Source organism: Artemia sp. Qi Xiang Cuo, chromosome 6, assembly GCF_049724085.1.
Source record: "Artemia sp. Qi Xiang Cuo chromosome 6, ASM4972408v1, whole genome shotgun sequence".
NCBI lineage: Eukaryota > Metazoa > Arthropoda > Branchiopoda > Anostraca > Artemiidae > Artemia > Artemia sp. Qi Xiang Cuo.
In genome coordinates this window covers 60,159,936-60,186,607 of record NC_142799.1, presented here as the reverse complement: position 1 = coordinate 60,186,607, position 26,672 = coordinate 60,159,936, and the positions used below count along the sequence as shown (strand labels likewise).

General features: G+C 30.9%; 1 protein-coding gene across 1 annotated transcript; it reads right to left on the bottom strand.

The window, feature by feature from the left end:
- Positions 1–1,591: 1,591 nt before the first annotated feature.
- Positions 1,592–22,436, bottom strand: LOC148951471 (uncharacterized). The gene is made up of 2 exons (XM_089090291.1): positions 22,259–22,436; positions 1,592–1,946 (listed from the first exon to the last, which is right to left on the bottom strand). The coding sequence occupies exons 1-2, from the start codon at positions 22,280–22,282 to the stop codon at positions 1,626–1,628; spliced, it is 345 nt and encodes a 114-aa protein (XP_088946417.1). The 5' UTR covers positions 22,283–22,436; the 3' UTR covers positions 1,592–1,625.
- Positions 22,437–26,672: the final 4,236 nt, after the last annotated feature.

The following is a 26,672-nucleotide window of genomic DNA, read 5'->3' as shown; positions in this document are numbered from 1 at the left end:
TTACAAATAAAATTATAAACTAGAACAAATACAGAATAGTTTTTGTTGCTTTAAAATTTTAACACCAGTCTGTGCTTACTAATCTATATATTTAAGTCCTGGGCAAACGGCCACTCTAATGCCCCTAGCCTAATAATGACAGCCTCTTAGCAGAAACAAAGGTATTTTTCACATTGTTCGAACTGCAGGAATCACAGAATGGTTTTAGATCTCTGTGTTTTTCCGTAGTGCAAGACCAAAGTGGGCATGTGATCCATCCGACCGCCCCCCCCCATATGCCCCTTGCTTGAACACAGTCACACATCCCCCAAGAAATATCTTAGGGAATGTCTTGTGGGTAAAATGAACATTTGTGTAAAGAGCATGGGTTAAGAGGAGATGGCAGTCTCATTAATACTTCGTAAAAACTGGATAAGATTTTAAAACCAAAGGCCAATTTGCCTTTGGTAACAAAATTATAAACAAAAACAAATGTACGGTAATTCTTGTTTTTATCAATTTTTCATAATCGTCCTTTGCTGTCATTAATTAAAAAAAAAACTTTTTCCGTAAAATAAGTTTTTCAAGGAAAAGTAAAGAACTCTATTAAACCAAAAATGAGCAAAAATAAAATAAAATAATCGACCAAGCGTGAAACTACCACAAATCAGCATCGATAAATAAATGAAACCTAAAACGAACAGAAATTACAATAAATAACCGAGTCAAACTCAAAACGAGCAGAAATTAACATGAGTAGGGCTCAAAATCCCTATGCCTTCCCAAGGCCAGAGCATAATTTGCACTTTACTGAAAAAATATAAACTTTTTTACTTTTATAACTTTAATAAATCAAACAATATTATCATTTTGATTACTAAATATCATTATATGTATATTAAACTAACAATGCACATTCATTTGTATTTTTTCAGTAAAGTGAAAAGTATGTTCAGGCCTTGGGAAGGCATAGGGATTTTGAGTCCTACTCATGTTAATGTCTGCTCATATTAATATGCCCTGATCGCATAAGTTAAAACCCTTGCCCTGAGGGCTGTGGCGGAATGTCCTCCTCAAAAACATTATTTCTATCTGGAAATCAACTACGCTGAACAAAATGGCCACTCCAATTTCCAATCGAATGAGCCCTTTTCGAAGTTTCTACGACAACTCCTTCGATAGGAAGTGCCCTGGCCTAAGACCAAGAAAAAAAATAATATATTGTGCTAACATCGTTCTTTACTTAGGCAGCGAAGAATTAATAAAAAAATTAATAAGAAATTCAAGATATAAATCTTCAATTCCTTATATATATATATATATATATATATATATATATATATATATATATATATATATATATATATATATATATATATATATATATATATATATATATATATATATATATATATATATATATATATATATATATATATATATATATATATATATATATTTGTGCTTAATTTAATATTTGTAACTCTCCAATATATTTAGTCTGTTCAAAGGTCAATTAGCAAAACATATTACGCTTACAAATTTTTTTTTTGACCATGTTAAAAAAAACCTACATAAAAAAGGAATACAGACAATAAAAGTAGCATAGTTACTAGGTTTTTATTCTTGAAATAATGAAGATACATTTAATAGTTACTACGAGCTGATCGTTTTCGAAAGCATGATATAGGATTAAAGTAACATTGATAAAATCGAATCTGACGTTTCCCAGGAGGGTTGGCGAATTCTCCACGATCCACTCGGCTTGGAGTGAAAAATTTAGACTTTTTTAAGTTTTCATAGCTTTGTAATGGGTTTTCTTTGCTTGATTCTGGAGCCTCGTCATCGCTTAAAATGTGCTTAAAATACCGAATAAAGGCGATTCTTTCTGATCTAGAGCCAATTCTATTGATGATTGGCTGATGCTTCGTTTCTGGTGTCGATCCTCCAAATGTGTCGTAGCTAACCTGAAAAAAGAAGCAAGTGAAAATTCATAAAATAAAAAATGACAAATGATGTACCTGAACCCATAAAGTAGCTACCCTTGCTTCCATTTTAAGAGACGAGAGAAGTCTACATAGCTTTTCTAAAGGGAGAGGCTAATTTATCAAAAGACTTATTTTCACCAGAAAAGGGTAATTTCCTTTCAAATTTTGCAAAATAGTCTAGTTTTCCTACCCTTTATAGTCTTATAAAATAAAAAGGGGATGCTATTAAGTTCCTACTTTTTTCCATTCCTGATGTTAACAGAATCTTTAAAGTGTTTCTACCCACAGGGTGGGTATGCTGAATTTTCTGTCTGAGATTTATTCAAGTGAGCCAACCTCCTTGTGCAATGCTGGCCCTAAAATTTACATTCATGTGTTTAGCCCCTTCCTGTCCCCTAAGAGAAGAATATTACAAAATATATCTCCTAACTTCTAATAGCTCTTAGCCCCCTTCTCCCCTAAGATTTACTCTTCGTTGTTCTTTTATGCACCAATTGTTTGAAGTTGTCTTTCGCGTAGCTCGTTTCATTTTAGAGTGTTTACACCTTACTTTGAGACACATCCAAAATATAAAAAACTTGATTTTTTATTTAGTTTTGATGAAACTCCAGATACTGTAGCAACTCAAACAGTAATTTGTGAATTGTTGACACTTTTTTTCTTCCAAGGCTGACAATTAACAAGGCTAAATAAAAATTTTTACTCTTCTTAAAAACAAGGCTGGGATTGATTAATAAATTTTCGAAATACTTTCACATAAATGTAGAATTTTTATTTTTATTTCAGGGTAGAAAATGCCCAGTCTGTATACCTCAAGTTCTCCCATTCCTTCTTTCTAAACAATGCCCATTTTTAAGGAAAGATAGACAAATAACGCCATAATAATCTGGTAGAAAAAAATTCAAGGAAAAGAATAGGCCAAAAGAGAAATTGAAAAGATATATTGAACAAAGCTGAATAGGACAGAGCTGAACTAATTATTAGTTAACTTCAAACAGTTCGTGATAATGAACTGTAAGTAAGGAGCGACCCGGCTCAATAGTAACCGAAACTCTAAAAACCAGGAGTTTGATACCCATAGATACACCAATAGAATTAGATTTTTATGGTGATTTCGAATATATAAGTTTTATTAAGTTTAGTCTTACGCATCAAAAGTTACATCGAGAAAATTTGCGTTATTGCCTTATTTTCGAAAAAAGGGGAAACCACCCCCTAAAAGTCATAGAACTTTAATGAAAACCACACCATCGGATTCAGCGTATCAGAGAACCCTACTGTAGAAGTTTCAAGCTCCTATCTACAAAAATGTGGGATATTTGTATTTTTTGTCAGAAGAAAGATCACAGATGAGTGTTTATTTGTTTTTGTTTTGTTTTTTTATTTCCCCAGGGTTTATCGTTTCGATCCAGTAGTAATAGAGTATCGTAAGAGGGATCATTTGTAAGGAAATTACAAGTTCTACTACCATTTGTAAGTGACCAAAAAAATTGAAGGGCTACTTGGCCCCCTCCCGTACTCATTTTTTCCCCAAAGTCACCCAATCTAAATATTGAGATAGCCATTTTGTTCAGCATAGTCGAAAATCTAATATATATGTCTTTGAGGATGACATAGTCCCCCACGGTTCCTGGGGAAAGGGCTGCAAGTTATGAGCTTTGTCCATTGTTTACATATAGTATTGGTTAATGGGAAGTATAAAGACGTTTCAGGAAGGATTTTTTTCTGGTGGGGAGGTCGGAGGAGGTGGTTAAGGAGGAATTTCCTTCCATGGAGGAGTTTTTCTTGGGGGAAGAGACATTTATATGAAGGGGGCACCGGCTTTCCCAGCATTACTTAAAAAACGATCAGAAATTAAATAAAAATTCAAGTTTTTTTCAACTGAAAGTAAGGAGCAACATTAAAACTTAAAACGAACAGAAATTATTACGTATATGAGGGGGTTCGCCCCCTAGTTGATACCTTGCTCTTTTCGCTAAAGTTCAGGGGCTTGTGATTCGAACAAAATTCGAACTTTAGCGTAAAGAGCGAGGTATTGACGAGGGGGCAAACTCCCTAATATATGTAATAAAAATATACGATTATAGAAGTTCGTTACGTAAGTTAATTCGTAAGTTACGTCAGAACAAAATTTCGAGAAAGCCATTTAGGCAAAAAAAGTAAAATTAATATGCAAATTTCGTTTTAATTATTCATGTACAGTGTGCCAAAATCAAAGCTGCATCACTTCAAAAATGTTTAGAAATTAAATTATAAAAAAAAAGTTTTTTTTAACTGAAAGTAAGGAGCGACATTAAAACTTAAAACGAACAGAAAATATTCTGTATAATAAAGTCGCGGTACCCTCCTCAACGCCTCGCTCTTTACGCTAAATTTTGACTCTGTCACAGAACTTTGTTTTTTAAAACAATAAAATAATTTAGCGTAAAGAGTGAGACGCTGAGAAGGGGAGAGTCCCTTAAATATATAGAATAATTTCTGTTCATTTTAAGTTTTAATGTCGCTCCTTACTTTCAGATAAAAAACCAAGCCTGCGCTAGAGAAGTGAACAATTCAATTGACGAGAACTTGGTTAAAGAGGCTCGCAACGTTTAGTGCTGCTATATCACTAGAAGTTAATATCACTAGAATTCAGTGAAAAAGAAATTACTTGGTCGAGTTCTATTTTACTGGATGTTGCCGAAAACTTGCGTTTTGCGACGTTTGTTTCTTTTTCATTAAGTTTTTTTTTAATTTGGGTTTTCGCTTCATAATAAAATGTAAAAATTTAGTCTGTAAAACAGATAAATTAAGAGTAGATTATTTTTTATATACTAAAATAATATTTTATTGATAATTCTTTGCTTATACAAAGGTAGAATGATATTCCGCGTAGAGAGAGGAACAAACATCAAAACTAAGGCTTAAAATCTTTTGGGGTTTTGTGGAATTGAAAAAAAAATATAAAATTAAAATAGTACCAGGAGAAAAAACTAAATGTGATAGACCTGGTAGGTCATCCCAGTGTGGAAAACACAAAATATATAATATGAATAGAAAAAGAAAACACCGAATTTTAGACATAAAAATAAACCCATAAGTTACTTCCTTTTTATATTCTAGGAAGTATCGCACAAGAGGTCATAAAATGAAAACCACATAAAAATCCTCCCAAACCCAGATTCCCCTAATAAAACCAAATTTTTTTGCAATTTTTTTTACAGATAGTTGTATTCATATTAATTTTAATTCTTGCCAATCAACAAAATTTAGCAATTCAGTCAATTAAATAACATCAGTAAAATGTATGACCATCTATCAATAGGGGAACTTTTCTTAGAATAAACAGTTTTTTTTCTTAGGAGTAACAAATTTCTTCTAATACCACCAAGTTTTTCGTCAAAGATACCAAATTTCTCATAGAAGTAAAAAAATTTCGTTATGATGACAAGTTATCTGCTAGAAGTAACAAGTTTTCAGTCAAACATACCAAATTGCTCGTAGAGGTAACAATTTTTTTGTTAAGCTAAAAAGTTTTCTGCCAGAAGTTGTGAGCTTTCCTTAACAGAAACGAATTTTCTCTTCGAAGTATCTTATTTCATTCTATGCTAATAAGCTTTTACCTAACACACTCAAATTTCTCCTAGAAGTAACATTTTTCGTAAGTGATAACACGTTTTCTGCATGAACTAACAAGTTTTCTGTCAAAGATACCAAAGTTTTCTTAGAAGTAACAATTTTTCGTTATGATAACAAGTTTTCTACCAAAAGTAGCAAGTTTTCCTTAACACTAACAAATCTTCTCTTCGAAGCAACAGCATTTTCCCTTAATACTAACAAACTTTTAGTTAATACACTCAAATATTTCTTAGAAGTAAAAGTTTTTCGTTTTTTTTCTCAGGCCTAACAAATTTCTTCTAATAGCACCAAGTTTTCCGTCAAAGATACCAAATTTTTCCTAGAAGTAACTATTTTTCGCTATGATGTCAAGTTATCTGATTGAAGTAACAAGTTATCTGTCAAACATACAGAATTTTTCTTAGAAGCAATAATTATTTATTATGATAAAGTTTTCTGCCAGAAATAGTAAGTTTTCCTTAAAACTAACAAATCTTCTTTTCGAAGCAACAGCTTTTTCTCTTAATACTAACGAACTTTTACTTAAAGCACTCAAATTTTTCTTAGAAGTAACAGTTTTTTCTTAGGAGTAACAAATTTATTCTAATAGCATCAAGTTGTCCGTCAAAGATGCCAAATTTCTCATAGAAGTAACAGTTTTTCGTTATGATGGCAAGTTATCTGTTAGAACTAACATATTTTCAGTCAAACATACCAAAATTTTCTTATAAGTAACAATTTTTCGATATTATAATAAGTTTTCTGTCAGAAGTAGAAAGTTTTTCCTTAAAATTAACAAATTTTCTTTTCGAAGTAACAACTTTTTCCTTAATACTAACAAACTTTTAATTAACAAACACAAATTTCTCTTAGAAGTAAAAAATTCTTCTTCTAAAAGCACCAAGTTTTCCGTCAAAGATACCAAATTTCTCATAGAAGGAACAATTTTTCGTTATGATGACAAGTTTTCTGCCAGAAGTAGCAAGTTATCCTTAACACTAACAAATCTTCTCTTCTGGGCAAATTTTTCTTAGAAGTAACAGTTTTTTTTTCTTAGGAGTAACAAATTTCTTCTGCCAGCAGTAGCAAGTTTTCCTGAACACTAACGAATTTTCACTTCGAAGTATCCTGTTTCAATCCTCAATACCAACAAACTTTTACCTAATACACTCAAATTTCTCCTAGAAGTAACATTTTTCGTCAGTGATAACACGTTTTCTGCTTGAACTAGCAAGTTTTCTGTCAAAGATATCAAATTTTTCTTAGAAGTAACAATTTTCGGCTATGATAACAAGTTTTCTACCAGAAGTAGCAAGTTTTCATTAACACTAACAAATATTCTCTTGGAAGCAACAGCTTTTTCCCTTAATACTAACAAATTTTTAAATAACACGCTCAAATATTTCTTAGAAGAAACAGTTTTTAGTTTTTTTTTCTTAGGCCTAACAAATTTCTTCTAATAGCACCATGTTTTCCATCAAAGATACCAAATTTCTCATAGAAGTAACAATTTTTCGTTATGATGTCAAGTTATCTGTTCGAATTAACAAGTTTTATGTCAAACATACCAAATTTTTCTTAGAAGAAAAATTTTTCATTATGATAATAATTTTTCTGGCAGAACTAGCAAGTTTTCCTTAAAACTAACAAATCTTCTCTTCGAAGCAAAAGATTTTCCCCTTAATACTAACAAACTTTTACTTAAAGCTTTCAAAAGTTTCTTAGAAGTAACAGTTTTTTTCTTAGGAGTAATAAATTTCTTCTAATAGCACCAAGTTTTCCGTCAAAATTGCCAAATTTCTCATTGAAGTAACAGTTTTTTGTTATGACGGCAAGTTATCTGTTAGAACTAACATGTTTTTCGTCAAACATACAGAATTTATCTTAGAAGTAACAATTTTTCTTTATGATAACAAGTTTTCTGTCAGAAGTAGCAAGTTTTTTCTTAACATTAACAAATTTTCTCTTCAAAGTAACAACCTTTTCCTTGATACAAAGAAACATTTACTTAACACACACAAATTTCTCTTAGAAGAAAAAAGATTCTTCTTCTAATAGCACCAAGTTTTTTTTGTCAAAGATACCAACTTTCTCATAGAAGTAACAATTTTTCGTTATGATGACAAGTTTTCTGCCAGAAGCAGGAAGTTTTCCTTAACACTAACAAATTTTTTCTTCGAGGCAACACCTTTTTCTTTTATTATTACCAAACTTTTACTTAACACGTTCAAATTGTTCTTAGAATTAACAGTTTTTTTTCTTGTGAATAACAAATTTCTTCTAATAGCACCCAAGTTTTCCGTCAAAGATACTAAATTTCTCATAGAAATAAAAAAAATCGTTATGATGACAAGTTATCTGCTAGAAGTAACAAGTTTTCTGTCAAACATACCAAATCTTTCTTATAAGTAAAATTTTTTTGTCAAGATAACAAGTTTTCTGCCAGAACTATGAAGTTTTCCTTAACACTAATGAATTTTATCTACGAAGTATCTCATTTTACTCCTTAATACTAACAAACTTTTACCTATCACACTCAAATTTATCCTAGAAGTAACATTTTTCGTCAGTGATAACACGTTTTCTGCTTGAACTAGCAAGTCTTCTGTCAAAGATACCAAATTTTTCTTAGAAGTAATAATTTTCCACTATGATCAAAAGTTTTCTAATAGAAGTAGTAAGTTTTCCTTAACACTAACAAGTCGTCTCTTCGAAGCAACAGCTTTTTCCTTTAATACTAACAAACTTTTACAAAACACGCTAAAATTTTTCTTAGAAGTAACAGTTTTTTGTTTATTTTTCTTAGGCCTAACAAATTTCTTTTCATAGCACCCAATTTTCCGTCAAAGATACCAAATTTCTCATAGAAATAATAATTTTTCGTTATGATGTCAAGTTATCTGATTGAAGTGACAAGTTTTCTGTCAAACATACCAAATTTTTCTTAGAAGCAGCAATATTCCATTATGATAACAAGATTTCTGCCAGAAGTAGTAAGTTTTCCCTAAAAATAACAATAATCTCTTCGAAACCAGAGCTTTTTCTATTAATATTAACAAACTTTTACACTTTTATTTAACGCACTCAAATTTTTCTTAGAAGTAACAGTTTTTTTCTCAGGAGTAGCAAATTTCTTCTTCCAGAAATAGCAAGTTTCCTTAACGCTAACGAATTTTCTTTTCGAAATATCTCATTTCGTTCCTTAATACTAACAAAATTACAAATAAAAAACTCAAATTTCTCCTAGAAGTAACATTTTTCGTCAGTGATAACACGTTTTCTGCTTGAACTACCAAGTCTTCTGTCAAGGATACCAAATTTTTCTTAGAAATAAAAATTTTCGGCTTTGATAACAAGTTATCTACCACAAGTAGCAAGTTTTCTGTTGAACTAACAAGTCTTCTTTTCGAAGCAACAGCTTTTTCCCTTAATACCAAAAACGTTTACTTAACACGCTCAAATTTTTCTTAGAAGTAACAGTTTTTTCTTATGACTAACAAATTTCTTCTAATAGCACCAAGTTTTCCGTCAAAGATACCATATTTCTCATAGAAGTAACTATTTTTGTTATGATGTTATCCATTTGAAGTAACAAGTTTTCTGTCAAACATACCAAATTTTTCTTAGAAGCAACAATTTTTCATTATGATAACAAGTTTTCTGCCAGAAGTAGCAAGCTTTCCTTAAAACTAAAAAATCTTCTCTTCAGAAGCAACAGCTTTTTCCCTTAATAGTAACCAATTTTTACTTAACGCACGCAAATTTTTCTTAGAAGTAACAGTTTTTTTCTTAGGAGTAACATATTTCTTCAATTTAAGAAATTTCAGAAGTAGCAAGTTTTCATTAACACTAACGAATCTTCTCTTTGAAGTATCTCATTTCGTTCCTTAATACTAGCAAACTTTTACCTAATATACTCAAATTTCTCATATAAGTAACATTTTTCGTCAGTGGTAAGACGTTTTCTGCTTGAACTAGCAAGTCTTCTGTCAAGAAACCCAATTTTTCTTAGAATTAACAATTTTCTGCTATGATAACAAGTTTTCTACCAGAAGTAGCAAGTTTTCTTAACACTAACAAATCTTCTCTTCGAATTAACAGTTTTTTCCCTTATTAGCAACAATCTTTTAATTAACACGCTCAAATTTTTGTTAAAAGTAACAGTTTTTTTTTCTTAGGCCTAACAAATTTCTTCTAATAGCAACATGTTTTCCGTCAAAGATACCAAATTTCTCACAGAAGTAATATTTTTTCGTTATGTCGTTTCTGCCAGAAGTAGAAAGTTTTCCCTAAAACTAAAAAATCTTCTCGTCGAAGCAACATATTTTTCCTTTAATACTAACAAACTTTTACTTAACGCACTCAAAATTTTTCTTAGAAGTAACAGTTTTTTTTCTTAGGAGTAACAAATTTCTTTTATTAGCACCAAGTTTTCCGTCAAAGATACCAAATTGCCCATAGAAGTAACAATTTCTCGTTATGATGACATTTTATATGTTAGAAGTAATAAGTTCTCCGTCAAATATACCAAATTTTTCTTAGAAGTAACAATTTTTTGTTCGTGATAACAAGTGTTCTGCCAGAAGTGGCAAGTTTCCCTTAACACTAAGAAATTTTCTCTTTGAAGTATTAACATTTTCCTTAATGCTATCATTCTTTTACCTAGCACTATCAAATTTTTCTTAGAAGTAACATTTTTCGCCACTGATAACACGTTTTCTGCTTGAACTACCAAGTTGTCCAGCAATTATAACAAATTTTTCTTGGAACTTAACCATTTTTTTTTGTTTTTGATAACAATTTTTATGTCAGAAGTAGCAAATTATCCTTAACACTATCAAATCTTCTCATTGAAGTAACAATTTTTTCCTTAATACTAACAAGCTTTTACTTAAAATATCAAATTTCTCATGGAAATGACAGGTTTTTCCTAACAGTAACGAATTTTTTTCTAATAGCGTCAAGTTTTCCGTCAAAGATAACACATTTCACATGCAATTAACTTTTTGTCGATTTACAAAAATTGTAAATTTTTGTCGATGATAACAATATTTCCGTTACAAGTAGCAAGTTTTTCTGTCACAGATACCAATTTTTTCTTAGAATTAACAATTTTCGTTATGATAACAAGTTTTGTGCTAGAAGTAGCAAGTTTTTTCTTAACACAAGTAAATTTTTTGAAGTAAAAACCTTATCCTTAATACTAACAAACTTTTACTTAACTCACTCAAATTTCTCTTAGAAGTAACGAAATTCTTCGTCTAATAGAACCACGTTTTTTGTCAAAGCTAACAAATTTCTCATAGAAGAAACAATTTTCGCTTAATGATAACAAGATATCTGTTAGAAGTAACAAAATTTCTGTCGAAGATACCAATTTTTCTCAGAAGCAACTGGTTTTTCTTAGCAGTAACAAATTTCTTCTAGTAGCACCAAGTTTTCCGTGAAAGATAACAAATTTCTCATAGAAGTAACAATTTTTCGTCAGGGATAACAGGTTATCTGTTAGAACTAACAAGTTTTCTGTCAAACATACCATTTTTTTCTTAGAAGTAACAACTTTTCCTTATGATAATAAGTTTATTGACAAAAGTAGCAAGTTTTCCATAACACTAGCAAATTTTCACTTCGAAGTACCAATTTTTTCCTTAATACTATCAGACCTTTATCTAAAACTAACAAATTTCTCCTAGAAGTAAAATTTTTACCTCTGATAACAAGTTTTCTGCTTGAACTACCAACTTGTCCAGCAAATATAGCAAATTTTTCTTGGAAGTAACAATTTTTTCGTCTGTCAGAAGTAGCAATTTATCCTTAACACTAACAAATCTTCTCATCAAAGGAACAACTTTTTCCTTGATAATAACAAACTTTTACTTAGAACTTGCAAATTTCTCTTAGAAGTAAAATTTTCTTTTCCTACGTTTAAGTTAGGTTCATCAAACTTAGGTTATCATGAACGCTCATCATGTTGTTCATCTGAAGAGAGAACATTTGTTAGTTCTAAGGAAAACTTACTACTTCTGACAGAAAATTGTTAATTCTTAGAAAAATTTAGTATCTTTAACAGAAATCTTGCTAGTTAAAGCAGAAAACGTCATATCACTGGCGAATAATATTACGTCTAAGAGAAGTTTGAGTTTCTTAAGTAAAATGTGTTAGTATTAAGGAAAAAAGTTGATGCTTCGAAGAGAAAATATATTAGTGTTAAGTAATAGTTTGTTGGTATGAAGGAAAAATGTTGTTACTTTGATCAGACAATAAAGAAAAATTACTACTTCTAACAGAAAAGTTGTTATCACAATCCAAAAATTGTTACTTCTAAGAAAAATCTGTATTTCTAAGAAAATTTGAATGTGTTAAGTATAAGTTTGTAGTATTAAGGGAAAAGTTCTTGCTTCGAAGAGAGATGATTTGTTAGTGGTAAGAAAAACTTAATACTTCTGGCAGAATACTTGTTATTATAACGAAAAATGACAAAATCTAAGTGACAAAAGGACAAAATGACAATGACAAAATCAAATTATTATCGGATAAAATGATAAAATCTAAGTATCAGAGTGACTAAATTGTATATCAACATCCTTTTCTCGGATACATAGGATAAAATTGACAGAATCTAAGCGTCAGTGTGAATAATTTTTGTTATCAACATCCTTTGTCAGATACATCAAATACAATTGACAAAATTTAAATTTCAGAATGAATAAATTCATTATCAACATCCTTTGTCGGATATGTCGGATAAAATTGACAAAATATAAGAGACAGAGTGAATCAATTTTTTTTAATCAAAATTCTTTTGTCAGATACATCAAATAAAATTGACAAAATCTAAATTTCAGAATGAATAAATACTTTAACAACATCCTTTATCGGATATATCGGATAAAGTTGACAAAATCTAAGTATCAGAGTGACTAAATTCTATATCAACATCCTTTTCTCGGAAACATTGGATAAAATTGACAAATTCTAAGTGCTAGATTGAATATTTTTTTATCAACATCCATTGGTAGATACATCGGATAAAATTGACAAAATCTAAATTTCAGAATGAATAAATTCATTATCAACATCCTTTGTCGGATATTTCGGATAGAATTGACAAAATATAAGTATCAGAGTGAATAATTTTTTTTTAACAACATCATTTGCCCGATACATCAAATAAAATTGACAGAATTTAAGTGTCAGAGTAAATGAATATTTTTATCAACATCCTTTGCCACTTGCGCGCACGTAACCTTGTCTAAATTAACCATAAAAAATGAAATAAAGCTATATCGACTTTGCATGTCTCTCTCACTATGTATGTGCCATCGCGGTGTACACTCCATGTCTTTCTTGTCATTTTATCTGATATAGCCGACAAATGATTTTGATAATGCATTTAAAGGATGTTGATAAAGCATTTATTCACTCTGATACTTAGATTTTGTCAATTTTATCCAATGTATCTGAGAAAATGATATTGATATGGAATTTAATCACTCTGATACTTAGATTTTATCAATTTTAGCCTACATATCCGACAAAGGATGTTGATAATGAATTTATTCACTCTGGCACTTGGACTTTGTCAATCTTATCCGATGTAATTGGCAAAGGATGTTAATAAAAAAATATTCACTCTAACACTTAGATTTTGTCAATTTTAATCTATGTATCTGAGAAAAGGATGTTGATGTAGAATTTAATCACTCTGATAGTTAGATTTTGTCAATTTTATCCGAGAAATCCGAAAAAAGATGTTGTTAAAGCATTTATTCATTCTGATATTTAGATTTTGTCAATTTCTATTCGATGCATCTGGCAAAGGATGTTGTTTTAAAAAAATTATTCACTCTGATACTTATATTTTGTCAATTTTATCCGAAATATCCGACAAAGGATGTTGATAATGAATTTATTCATTCTGAAATTTAGATTTTGTTAATTTTATCCGATGTATCTGCCAATGGATGTTGATAAAAAAAATTTATTCTCTCTTACACTTAGAATTTGTCAATTTTATCCTATTTATCCAAGAAAAGGATGTTGATATAGAATTTAGTCACTCTGATACTTAGATTTTGTTCAATTTTATCGACATATCCGATAAAGGATGTTGTTAAAGTATTTCTTCATTCTGAAATTTATGTTTTGTCAATTTTATTTGATGTATCTGACAAAGGATGTTGATAAAAAAAATTTATTCACTCTGACACCTATATTTTGTCAATTTTATCCGACATATCTGAAAAAGGATGTTGATAATTAATTTATTCATTCTGAAATTTAGATTTTGTCAATTTCATTTGATGTATCTGACAAAGGCTGTTGATAAAAAAAATTATTCACATTGACACTTAGATTTTTTTAATTTTATCCTACGTATCCGAGAAAAGGATGTTGATATAGAATTTAGTCACTCTGATACTTAGATTTTGTCAATTTATTTGACATATCCGATAAAGGATGTTGTTAAAGCATTTATTCATTCTGAAATTTATATTTTGTCAATTTTATTTGATGTATCTGACAATGGATGTTGATAAGAAAATTTGTTCACTCTGACACTTAGATTCTGTCAATTTTATCCTATGTATTCTAGAAAAGGATGTTGATATAGAATTTAGTCACTCTGAAACTTATATTTTATAGATTTTTTCCGACAAATCCGACAAAGGATGTTGATAATGAATTTATTCATTCTGATATTTAGATTTTGTCAATTTTATTGGATGTATCTGACAAAGGATGTTGATAAAAAAAATTATTCACACTGACACTTAGATTCGGTCAATTTTATCCTATGTATTCCAGAAAAGGATGTTGATATAGAATTTTGTCACTCTGATACTTAGATTTTGTCAATTTTATCCGACATATCCGACAAAGGAAGTTGATAGTGAATTTATTCATTCTGAACTTTAGATTTTGTCAATTTTATTTGATGTATCTGACAACGGATGTTGATAGAAAAATTTATTCACACCGACACTTAGATTCTGTCAATTTTATCCTATGTATCTGAGAAAAGAATGTTAATAAAAATTTTTAGTCACTCTGCTACTTAGATTTCGTCAATTTTATCCAACATATCCGATAAAGGATGTTGCTGAAGCATTTATTCATTCTGAAATTTAGATTTTATCAATTTTATTTGATGTATATGACAAAGGATGTTGATAGAAAAATTTATTCACTCTGACACTTATATTTTATCAATTTTATTCGATGTATCTGGCAAAGGATGTTGTTAAAAAAAAATATTCACTCTGATGCTTAGATTTTGTCAATTTTATCCGACATATCCAATAAAGGATGTTGTTAAAGCATTTATTGGTTCTGAAATTAAGATTTTGTCAATTTTATTTGATGTATCTGACAAAGGATGTTGATAGAAAAATTTATTCACTCTGAGACTTAACGAAAAATGGATTTAAGTTTCACCTATGAGCCAACGAATTGTATTTTCCATAATTTTCTTACAAAAAACTAGAGTTTACGGTCAAAGACCCTTATTAGCTCAGATTTTAGTGATATAGTTTTATTCTTCGATTCAAAAAAGGACTTAAGTTTCACATTTGAACCAGAGAATTGTATTTTCCATAATTTTCTTACAAAAAAAATAGAGTTTACGGTCAAAAACCCTTATTAACTCAGATTTTACAGAAATAGTTTATTTTTTCGATGCAAAAATGGTTCAAAGTTTCACATTTGAACCAGATAATTGTATTTTCCATAATTTTCTTACAAAAAACTATATTTTACGGTAAAAACCCTAATTAGCTCAGATTTTACGGAAATAGTTTTATTTTTCGATCCATAAATGGACTTAAGTTTAACATTTGAGCCAACGAATTGTATTTTCCATAATCGTCTTAAAAAAAACTAGAGTTTACAGTCAAAAACCCTTATTAGCTCAGATTTTACGGAAATAGTTTTATTTTTCGATCCAAAAAAGGACTTAAGTTTCACACTTGAACCAGAGAATTGTATTTTCTATAATTTTCTTACAAGAAACTAGACTTTACGGTCATAAGCCCTTATTAGCTCAGATTTTACAGAAATGGTTTATTTTTTCGATATATATATATATATATATATATATATATATATATATATATATATATATATATATATATATATATATATAGTAACTTCTAAAGTTTTAGAAGTTACTTTAAAGCATCAAGCATTATTTTTTTTAAAGTCTATTTTTCGCAAAGCAAGACTAAAATGTGGTATAACTCTTTTTTTCATCAGTAAACATTCGAATTGCTAATTTATTTACAGTAACAAGTATTATTGCGGAAACAGTAATAAAATCGCTTCATTATCAATCATAGATTTCTCTTTTACTTTCATATTTATGAAATCATAGTGCCAACCGAATATTTATATATCTTTTCCTTCCCTTTGCTTGTGAAACTGCATAACTAACCTAGTATTTGTTAGGTTTAACAAAGATAATTCTATTGCTTATTACGTCGTAAGATGCCATATTTTCGAAGCGTCTCTACTCCTAAGAACACTCGGAAGTGACAGCTTCTAACATGTAACTGTTTATACAAAAATTTTTTTCTGCCTTTTGCCAAAATGAATCAGTGTTATTCTAAAACGGTAAGTTCCTAGCCTGTATTTATAATCCGACTGATTTAGAACACAATTTGCCACTAACCTGCTTAAAATTCTTCTTTTTAACCCAAAGTTTCATTTTTCCAGTTAGATTTTTTTTTCTTTACGTATTATGTTTTATTTTATTCTTTTAAATATTCTTTGCGAAGTACAGTTACTTTCCCCCTCTAATACGGTCATTTCGATTTTTTTTTGTATTTTGCAATCTTATTTAGTCTCCTCGACCCAGTTTTTCCGACGACCACCAGTTGTTGTGATTTGTTTATTTTATGGTATTTGGGGGGTTTTAGTTGTAGATGCCTTTATTCTCCCTTTATAGGGGAGATAAACTCTGGCCCTAAGGTAATTAAACTTTGGTAGCGTGCCTTAGGCTGTGACCAAACTAATGAGGCGTACCGACTGGGTTTGTTCGAGAAGCTAAGGGCAGATCGTAGAGAGGTTATCTAGAATACAAAACTTTTATTCATTTAACATATAATATAATCAGATATATTCTTTCTAATGGGACTGGCTGTCCCAAGTAGACCACAAGTCTCAAAGACTACAATAATATATAATAAGATATAGACACTGACAATGATCTGACAAAATCCCAAGGTATTTCTAATTCGAAAATAAACAGGCAGAGGTTCACCCGGCAAGTCAAAAGGTCTGCCTTCAGTTCCGAAAATCGGGGTATATATATATGGAAAACTAACCACGTCCTTCCGGTACATTGACGCATTTAGCCAAGAAATTGGTTATTGAGCAAGTTCCCTCCAAGCCCACACATTCCACGATTTGTGTCTTTATCTTAAAAAGTGGTATTTTGAAACTTTGTTTTTGCGTCTTAATATATTTTTACTCAATTAATAATTAACTAAATTAGAAAACTTTACCACATTATGGAAAATATAATGCTCTGGTTCAAATGTGAAACTTAAGTCCTTTTTTGGATCGAAAAAACAAACTATTTCTGTAAAATCTGAGCTAATAAGGGTTTATGACCGTAAAGTCTAGTTTCTCGTAAGAAAATTATAGAAAATACAATTCTCTGGTTCAAGTGTGTAAGTCCTTTTTGGATCGAAAAATAAAACTATTTCCGTAAAATCTGACTAATAAGAGTTTTTGACTGTAAACTCTAGATTTTTTTAAAAAATTATGGAAAATACAATTCGTTGGCTCAAATGTGAAACTTAAGTCCAAATGTGAAAAGCTTCAAATGTGAAACTTTGAACCATTTTTGCATCGAAAAAATAAACTATTTCTGTAAAATCTGAGTTAATAAGGGTTTTTGACCGTAAACTCTATTTTTTTTGTAAGAAAATTATGGAAAATACAATTCTCTGGTTCAAATGTGAAACTTAAGTCCTTTTTTGGATCGAAAAATAAAACTATATCCGTAAAATCTGAGTTAAAAAGGGTCTCTGACCGTAAACTCTAGTTTTTTGTACGAAAATTATGGAAAATACAGTTCGTTGGCTCATAGGTGAAACTTAAATCCTTTTTTCGTTCAGTTTCAGAATGAATAAATTTTTTATCAACATCCTTTGTCAGATACATCAAATCAACTTGACAAAATCTAAATTTCAGAATGAATAAATTCATTATCAACATCCTTTGTCGGATATGTCGGATATAATTGAAAAAATCAAAGTAACAGAGTGAATATTTTTTTTTTTCAACATCCTTTGTCAGATACATCGAATAAAATTGATAAAATATAAGTGTCAGAGGGAATAAATTTTTTTATCAACATCCTTTGTCAGATATATCAAATAAAATTGACAAAATCTAAATTTCAGATGAATAAATGCTTCAGCAACATCTTTGATCGGATATGTCGGATAAAATTGACGAAATCTAAGTAACAGAGTGACTAAAATTTTTTATCAACATCTTTTTCTCAGATACATAGGATAAAATTGACAGAATCTAAGTGTCGGTGTGAATAAATATTTTTATCAACATCATTTGTCAGATACATCAAATAAAATTGAAAAAATCTAAATTTCAGAATGAAAAAATTAATTATCAACATCCTTTGTCGGATATGTCGGATAAAATTGACAAAATCTAAGTATCAGAGTGACTAAATTCTATATCAACATCCTTTTCTGGAATACATAGGATAAAATTGACCGAATCTAAGTGTCGGTGTGAATAAATTTTTCTATCAACATCCTTTGTCAGATACATCAAATAAAATTGACAAAATCAAAATTTCAGAATGAATAAATGCTTTAACAACATCCTTTATTGGATATGTCGGATAAAATTGACAAAATCTAAGCATCAGAGTGAATATTTTTTTAACAACATCCTTTGACAGATACATCGAATACAATTGATAAAATATAAGTGTCAGAGTGAATAAATTTTTCTATCAACATCCTTTGTCAGATACATCAAATAAAATTGAAAAAATCTAAATTTCAGAATGAATAAATGCTTCAGCAACGTCTTTGATCGGATATGTCAGATAAAATTGACGAAATCTAAGTATCAGAGTGACTAAAATTTTTTATCAACATCCTTTTCTCGGATACACAGGATAAAAGTGACAGAATCTAAGTGTCGGTTTGAATAAAATTTTTTATCAACATCCTTTGTCAGATACATCAAATAAAATTCACAAAATCTAAATTTCAGAATGAATAAATTCATTATCAACATCCTTTGTCGGATATGTCAGATAAAATTGACAAAATCTAAGCATCAGAGTGACTAAATTCTATATCAACATCCTTTTCTGGAATACATAGGATAAAATTGACCGAATCTAAGTATCAGTGTGAATAATTTTTTTTTTATCAACATCCTTTGTCAGATACATCAAATAATATTGACAAAATCTAAATTTCAGAATGAATAAATTCATTATCAACATCCTTTGTTGGATATGTCGGATAAAATTGATAAAATATAAGTACAGAGTGACTAAATTCTATATCAACATCCTTTTCTAGAATACATAGGATAAAATTGACAGAATCTAAGTGTCAGAGTGAATAAATTTTTTTATCAACATCCATTGTCAGATACATCAAATAAAATTGACAAAATATAAATTTAAGAATGAATAAATGCTTTAACAACATCCTTTATCGGATATGTCAAATAAAATGACAAAATCTAAGTATCAGAGTGACTAAATTCTATATCAACATCCTTTTCTCGGATACATAGGATAAAATTAACAGAATCTAAGCGTCAGTGTGAATAATTTTTTTTTATCAACAGGCTTTGTCAGATACATCAAAAAAAAATGACAAAACATAATTTTCTGAATGAATAAATTTATTATCAACATCCTTTGTCGGATATGTCGGATAAAATTGACAAAATATAAGTGACAGAGTGAATAGATTTTTTTTATCAACATCTTTTTGTCAGATACATCAAATAAAATTGACAAAATCTAAATTTCAGAATTTATTAGCCGGGTAACAGGCGAGAAGAACCGCATATAGAATGTCGGAGATACCATTGAAAAACAGGTTTCTCTTTCATAGTTAGTTATTGCTCACTCCGCGCCAAAGATTTAAACTTTAGTTTTTTAGGGTTAAAGGACCAAAAAAGGGTACATAGGTTAGGTTACATATTTAATATATCCTATACTTTACCCCACCCCACCCCCTAATATGCAAATATATATCCCAAATGTGTTTCTAAACTATTATATTTTTTTATCATACTTTGTTTTATTTCATTAAGATTAACCAAACTTCACTTCTCGCGTGGTGCCCGGCTACTAATAAAGTACCACCAAAACTATAAAAAGCGATATTTTATTATATAATCAGCAAAAAAAAATATAGGTAGGGGAGTGTGTTGTACCCTTAACCATTGTTTGAAAAAATTGCTTTAATGACAATTGTATGTCATTATGGAACGATTTATTAGATTCATGACAAACTTTAGTTCTTAAGACACACATTTAATCTCTGGAACATATGTAGCATTAATATTTTTTTAGAGTAGATTAAGGTCACAAAAATAGACGTCAACTGGTCAGAGGCAGCCTACAATATAGGTCATGTACAAAATAGAGTGGTTACAACAACGATGGTTGGCCTCCTTCTTCGTATTCACTTTGAATGCACCGGAAACACAGTGTCGGCAAAAGTTCATTTTAACCAATGAACCAGAACCACAACAAGTAAAAGTGCAAATTAATGAATAAGCCAGTGTGTAAAACTGATGAGAATGGGGATCGATTCTATATTCCTCAGATGGTAGAAAAAACTCTGTCTGAGAATTTATACTCTAAAGTAGTGTGGGCAGCAATTTCAGCCGGGATGGGCCAGTTTCAACTTGAAGAAGTTTTTAAATTGACGGATCTACCGGCAGTATCTCAAAATATTTTCAAACAAACAGAAACATTGTTAAGAAATATATTTTGATTTCTGCTATGGTTTTAACATTAAACCGTCCATGGTTTTTTCACCATAGCCTATTTTTCTGAATGCTATAGCCTACGACAAATACAAAGAATTTTGTATAGTAATTCTGGCAAATTCTCCCAGCGAAAAATTCACCACTTCTCACCCCACCCCTTACCCGGAATGTATGCAGATTTCTCAGTAACAAATACTATGCGTAAACAATAGGCACATTGTTTACTAACTTAAAAAACTATCCCCAGGAGCTATAGGGGCTATCTTATCTCCAATGGTATAGTTGTTGAACCTTTCTAACTATGATGAACAAAATCGCTATCTCAAAATTTTGATCGGACGATTTTGAGGAAAAAGGAGCGTGGCAGAGGAGCCAGCTATGCATTCAATCTTTTTGGTCACTTTTAAAGGTCACTTTTTTATTTGGTCACTTTTAAAGGTCATTTTTATTTCCGTTCGAATGAACCCTCTCCAAAAGTTCTAGAACCTTTTTCTCGATACGATCAGCCCTGGAAAACAATCAAACAGTTCGTGGTAACGAACTGTAAGTAAGGAGCGACCCGGCTCAAAAGTAACCGAAACTCTAAAAAAAACAGAATTTTGATACCAATAGATACATCAAAAGAATTGAATTTTTATGCTGATTTTAAATATATAATAATCATCAAATTATTACTATCAAAAGTTACGAGCCTGAGAAAATTTGCCTTATTTTCGAAAAAACGGATAAAGACCCCCTAAAAGTCATATAATACTAATGAAAATCACACCATGAGATTCAGCGTATTAGAGAACCCTAATGTAGAGGAATCAAGCTCCTATCTGCAAAAATGTGCAATTTTGCATTTTTTGCCAGAAAAAAGATCATGGATGCATGTTTATTTTTTTTTTTTTTTTTTGTTTGGCTTTTTTCCCCAGGAGTGATCGTATCGACCCAGTGGTCTTAGAAAATCACCAGAGGGCTAATTCGAACGAAAATTCAAGTTTTTAGTGCCCTTTTTAAGTGAACAAAAAATTAGAGGGCAACTAGGCCCTCTCCCCTCCCTCCCAGGCCGTCATGTAACCTCGTAACCACTCTATGTTGTACCTTTGATTACTTTCATAAATAAGTGATAAAACAAACAGGAACACATTTTCTACTTGTTTCCTAGTAAATATCAACTATTCTAAATTAAATATTGACAATTCAATTTCAAATCGCAGATGTTCCGTTTGAAAAGCAGTCCCACAGGTTTTCACTGGAACTCGAAGTTTCAATAAAATATCTTATTGGTCAATGTGAAACTCCTTTTGATCAGTCCTTACAAATCAAAAGGAGTTGGTATCACCTGCTTTCTTTAGATATTTAATTTTTAAATAACTTTCATCTAAGTCTATTACTTCTGGAACAAAATATTTTACATTCCTTTTGCCAGCCAACTTTCAACAAAAAATAGTCTTTGGAAATTGTTTTTCTTTCAAAATTTTCTTGATCTTCCAAATGAGCCAAACCTGCAAAATCTGTGTCATAATCTTCATTATCATCCATCGCTAAATCAGTATCTGGGTCACAATCATATGTTGAAATCAATCTAAAATAACTGTTTTACTGGGTTTTTTTTCTCTCGGCCTACCAGACTCACTTTTTTTTCGTATTCTGTTTCTCAATTTCGTCCTTTCCCGGAAAACCAGTCAATATTCTTGACTTACCTCTCTACCTCCCTTTGGTGACATCTTTCCTAGGTCCTGCCTTTGGATGAGGTCTAATCATCCGTGGTGAAATGACTACAGAAGCATTTTTAGATGAAAAATCAGTGGCTTCCAAGGATTCCTCGCCATTCTGATTCAAATTTTTAGCGACAAGTGGATTGTCTGTTACAGTTGAAGATGAAAATTCATCTTCCCTGAAAATATTTTCATTGAGTGGCACTAATACAGTTACCTTAAAGCCATTTACAATGTTAGTTGGACAGAAGGCCTTCTTATGTGCCAATCCAACTAAAGAAGTGACATAATACATTGTGATAGGCTTGGCAGAATTACCTGGTGTCAACATCCAATCATTTACTGCAACGTTATAAAAGGTGTTGAAAAGTCCAAAAACAGACCTTTCTAGTGGCTGTATTTTGTGACTGGTGTGGGGATGAAACGTTAATAAATGTATCCCAGAAGATTTTGCCAAAGTGATTGCTCATATGGTCACAAGCCTCTTGTGGTTGTCCATCAGAAGAATTACTGGTGTAGCAGCTGGCTTAACATGCTTAATGAAGTGTTCCAGAAACTCCAGAATTTTTTTTTTTTACCACCCTGACTGATTTGCTGCTCCAATAGTGCCTGATGGTGCCCCTATCAACATAAAATCTTTAAAATTGACCCTGGAAAGTATTAGCATTGATGGAATGCTGATGCCAGCAACATTTATGGCGCAAAAACCCCTTCCAGATTTTTTTTTCTGAGGGATTTCTTGGATCTGAGTTAAATATCCTTGCCGATTTGTTTCAAGGTCATCTAGGCTGCTCACACAAAATAGAAGGAGAAAGGGGGGCATTCTAAATAATAATCGTCTAAATGATGCTAAATAATTCACATTTTTTTACTTACTAATGCTTTTTTTTTCGTCATATAATAGAATGTTGTACCATTGACCGGTCAAAGGTACACTATTTATTACGGTCAAAGGTACAATACACAACCATTATTTATTAAATGCATTCATTCAGTTATAGATTACGAATTTAAAATTGAAATACTATGTTTTTTATTTACTCCAAAGATATAACAGCAATATAAAACAGTGAAAAGTAAATCATTATTAATATAAAAAAAAGAGTATAATAAAGAAATCAGTACATGAAAATACTTACTTTTAGAGATAGAAATAAATAAAAACTTCTTCAAAAATCTGCAAGCATGTGTGGACTTCATAACATGTATAGCAGCGCGCCTAGGAGCTAATGCATGTAACGGCATATCTAACTGCCAAAAAATATGTAAGATGGCAGCACAAAACAAGGTGGTCAAAGGTACATGCCGGTCAGAGCTACAACACTTTCCTCTACTTGTTAATTATACGGAACACACCCAAGAAGTGAAGTTAGGTTAATCCTAATAAAATATACCAAAATATGTTGATAATACAATACTTTACTAACAAAATTATGGGAACTATAGCAGAAAATTATGAAAAGCAGGCCGCCAGATACGAACGCATTTTATTAAATACCTACAACGTATTTTTTCCACTAAGCCTAAGCTAATTGTCTCCGAATACAGATAGATAAACCGTTTTTTTTTTGTCAGATCTTGCATATAGAAATTCTTCACTGTGTTCCGTATAATTAACAAGTACCCAATTCAACTATTCATGTTCATCTTAAATATGAAAAAGAATATATTTTGAAGTTGCTCCTCATATATATATATATTTATTTATATATATATATATATATATATATATATATATATATATATATATATATATATATATATATATATATATATATATATATATACGTCATATATATATATATATATATTTAATTGGAGAAAATGGCGATGTTTAGCAAGGGGAAACTTGCTTGTTCCTTTTAGAATTTGCCTGTTTCTGGCATTGCAGCTTCTTTAGTTGGCTAAAGGGCGGCTACCCCGACAATTTTTGCCTTCCCCCTCTGTTTTGAATCCGTTACCCTCCCAAACATAACCAAACTTCGTCTTCCTCCATTCGCTTCGGTCACTACTAGCTTGGGCCTTTGTCCCTTGCATATGGTACGCGCTTCGCTGAAGCCAGTACTCAGGTCTTCTGTTCCGCAGTGCTTAGGCCATGGTCGCCAATTGGGGAGGGAGGGGGGTTGCATATACTACCCCTAGATTTTGAACATACCAGTCGGGGTTTTTTTTTCGGAAAAATTTGAAGGAAAAAAAATTGACCCCCTCCCTTATATTTTGAAAAATTCGGCACAGTTCTAAAATTTGGAAAACACGCGAGAATGCGACGCGAGAAAAGCAAAGATCAGATAGCCATTACCCGTCAACTACCTATCTGACGCTATATAAACAAGAATTTCTCACTCCGGGAACTATATTCAAACTTTAGTTTTTTGGGGTTTAGGGGGTAAAAGGTATCTAGGTTAGGTTCCGTATTTAATATATGCTATGCTTTGCCCCCCCCCCCCTTAATGCGCAAATCTAAAGTCCAAATTTGTTCATAAACTGATATATTTTCATCCTGGTTTGTTTTATTTCATTAGCATTAACCAAACGTCGTTTCTCGCGTGTTTTCCAGATTTTAGAAAAGTACCAAACATTTTTTTTTTTATATCTTCATTAAAACTGAAAATAGTACTTGGCTTCCCTCCTTGTATTTTCGTGAACTGATACCCCTGGCTCAGACCTTCAGCACTTGCTTTGCTCGGGCCCCCAGCTTTCACCGATTGACCTACATATTTATTAACTTTACCAATATTTTTCTTATGCTGAACCTTCACGAAAGAGACTTCACCATTGTACTCTCGTAATTACCATTTACTCGTCCAATTACCATTTGCGGAAAATGGGTTGAATAAATGAACAAAAATTTGTAAATATCCGTTTTTACCGTGATTTTACATTTCTAGTTGTTTACAAATTTGAAAGCCAATCCCAATTTTCAAGGATGCAAAATTATTGTACACGATTTCACGTTTTTCACTTGAATAATTTAGCCACAAGTTCGATGGATACATTTCCATGGATTTTGTTGCTACAATGTTCATGATAAGTACACCCATAAGCTTGTCCATAAAACAGAACTAATAGTACAGGCAAACTAGAGTTTGACCCCCAAAAAATTACAACATAAATTATTTTTACTCCAAGTTATAGAGAAGAAAAGGTGAACAACATATCCAAAGTTGCACTTTCTAGGTCGACGCAAAACTATTTTTTTTGCTTTTCGTGTCAATTTTTCAGTTTTTTATATAAAAAAAAGAAGTGTAAATGTTCCTTTTTCTATATATGATGTATCATCATATATAGAATTATTGTAAAATGTAAAATGATTATTGTAAAATGAAGAGCTGAGCCCAAAAATGAAAGCAAGTTTGATGTACAATGTACCAGAAAAAGTTTCATAATCATTAATATGTGATTTTACCCTTCTCATCGTTGTGACCTCTTTTTCACCATACTTTTCGAAGGCAAATATTCTGACATAAAATGATGAGATGAGACCAAAAATCAAATTAACCTAATGTAATGTCTACTAGAAAACCCGTTTCATATTCATCAATATGCACTTTTTTATTTTCATTTGACATGTTTCTTTTAGCACTTATTGTCCACCAATTCGTCGATTGTTGTTAAAAACAAATTGCAACAGAAATGATTTTTACAACATGTTTTGGAAGAAAAAACTGAACAGCATATCCAAAGTTGCACATTCTAGATCGACGCAAAACTAGGTTTTTTTTGCCTATCGTGTCAGTTTTCTCACTTTCCTAACAAAAAAAAAAAGTTCCGGTAATTGTTCATTTTCCTTGAACTGAATTATTATTCCGATGCAAAAAGACGAGATGAACGGGAAAATGGAGTCAAATTTGGTGTACGATATGTAAAAAAGTTTCATAATCATCAATATGAGATTTTTACACTTCTCGTCATCCTGACCCCCATTTTTTTTTTACCAGACCATCTTTCGATGGCTAAATTGTCGGTTTTGAGATCTAATAATTAGTTAGCCTGAATCTGATCGTCACTGGCTCCATTGCCTGATGGGTCGTCCTAAGAAAAAGTGAGTGCAAGATGTTTATTTAAATATTAAAAATATTAGAAATAGAAATCATCTATGAAACTAGTTTTCAGCAGCCGACATTTAAAATCCCTTTTAGAATAAACTAATTATCAACACACTGACTCGTCTTCACAACTAATAAAATTATCGAATCAACTTCATGAACAATTGAAAGACAGAATCAAACTCCGACTAGTATTCACCTTTTATTCTTTTAATTCAGATATCTAAGCTTCAACTGTCTCCTCATCGTTATAGCTTTCGAGTCTTAGAGAGTTAGAACATGCTGTCCCTTTGTATGTTTTACACGCTGCAGTGCAAACAGTTTTTAAAGCAGCTACATCTCGTTGAGCTACA

Bases quoted from the DNA above. Each gene is read 5' to 3' on its own strand.
- LOC148951471 (XM_089090291.1), bottom strand. From the start codon at position 22,282: ATGTCACCAAAGGGAGGTAGAGAG. The intron at 1,947-22,258 runs GTAAGTCAAGAA...TTCTTTTTTCAG, and splicing joins CACCAAAGGGAGGTAGAGAG to GTTAGCTACGACACATTTGG.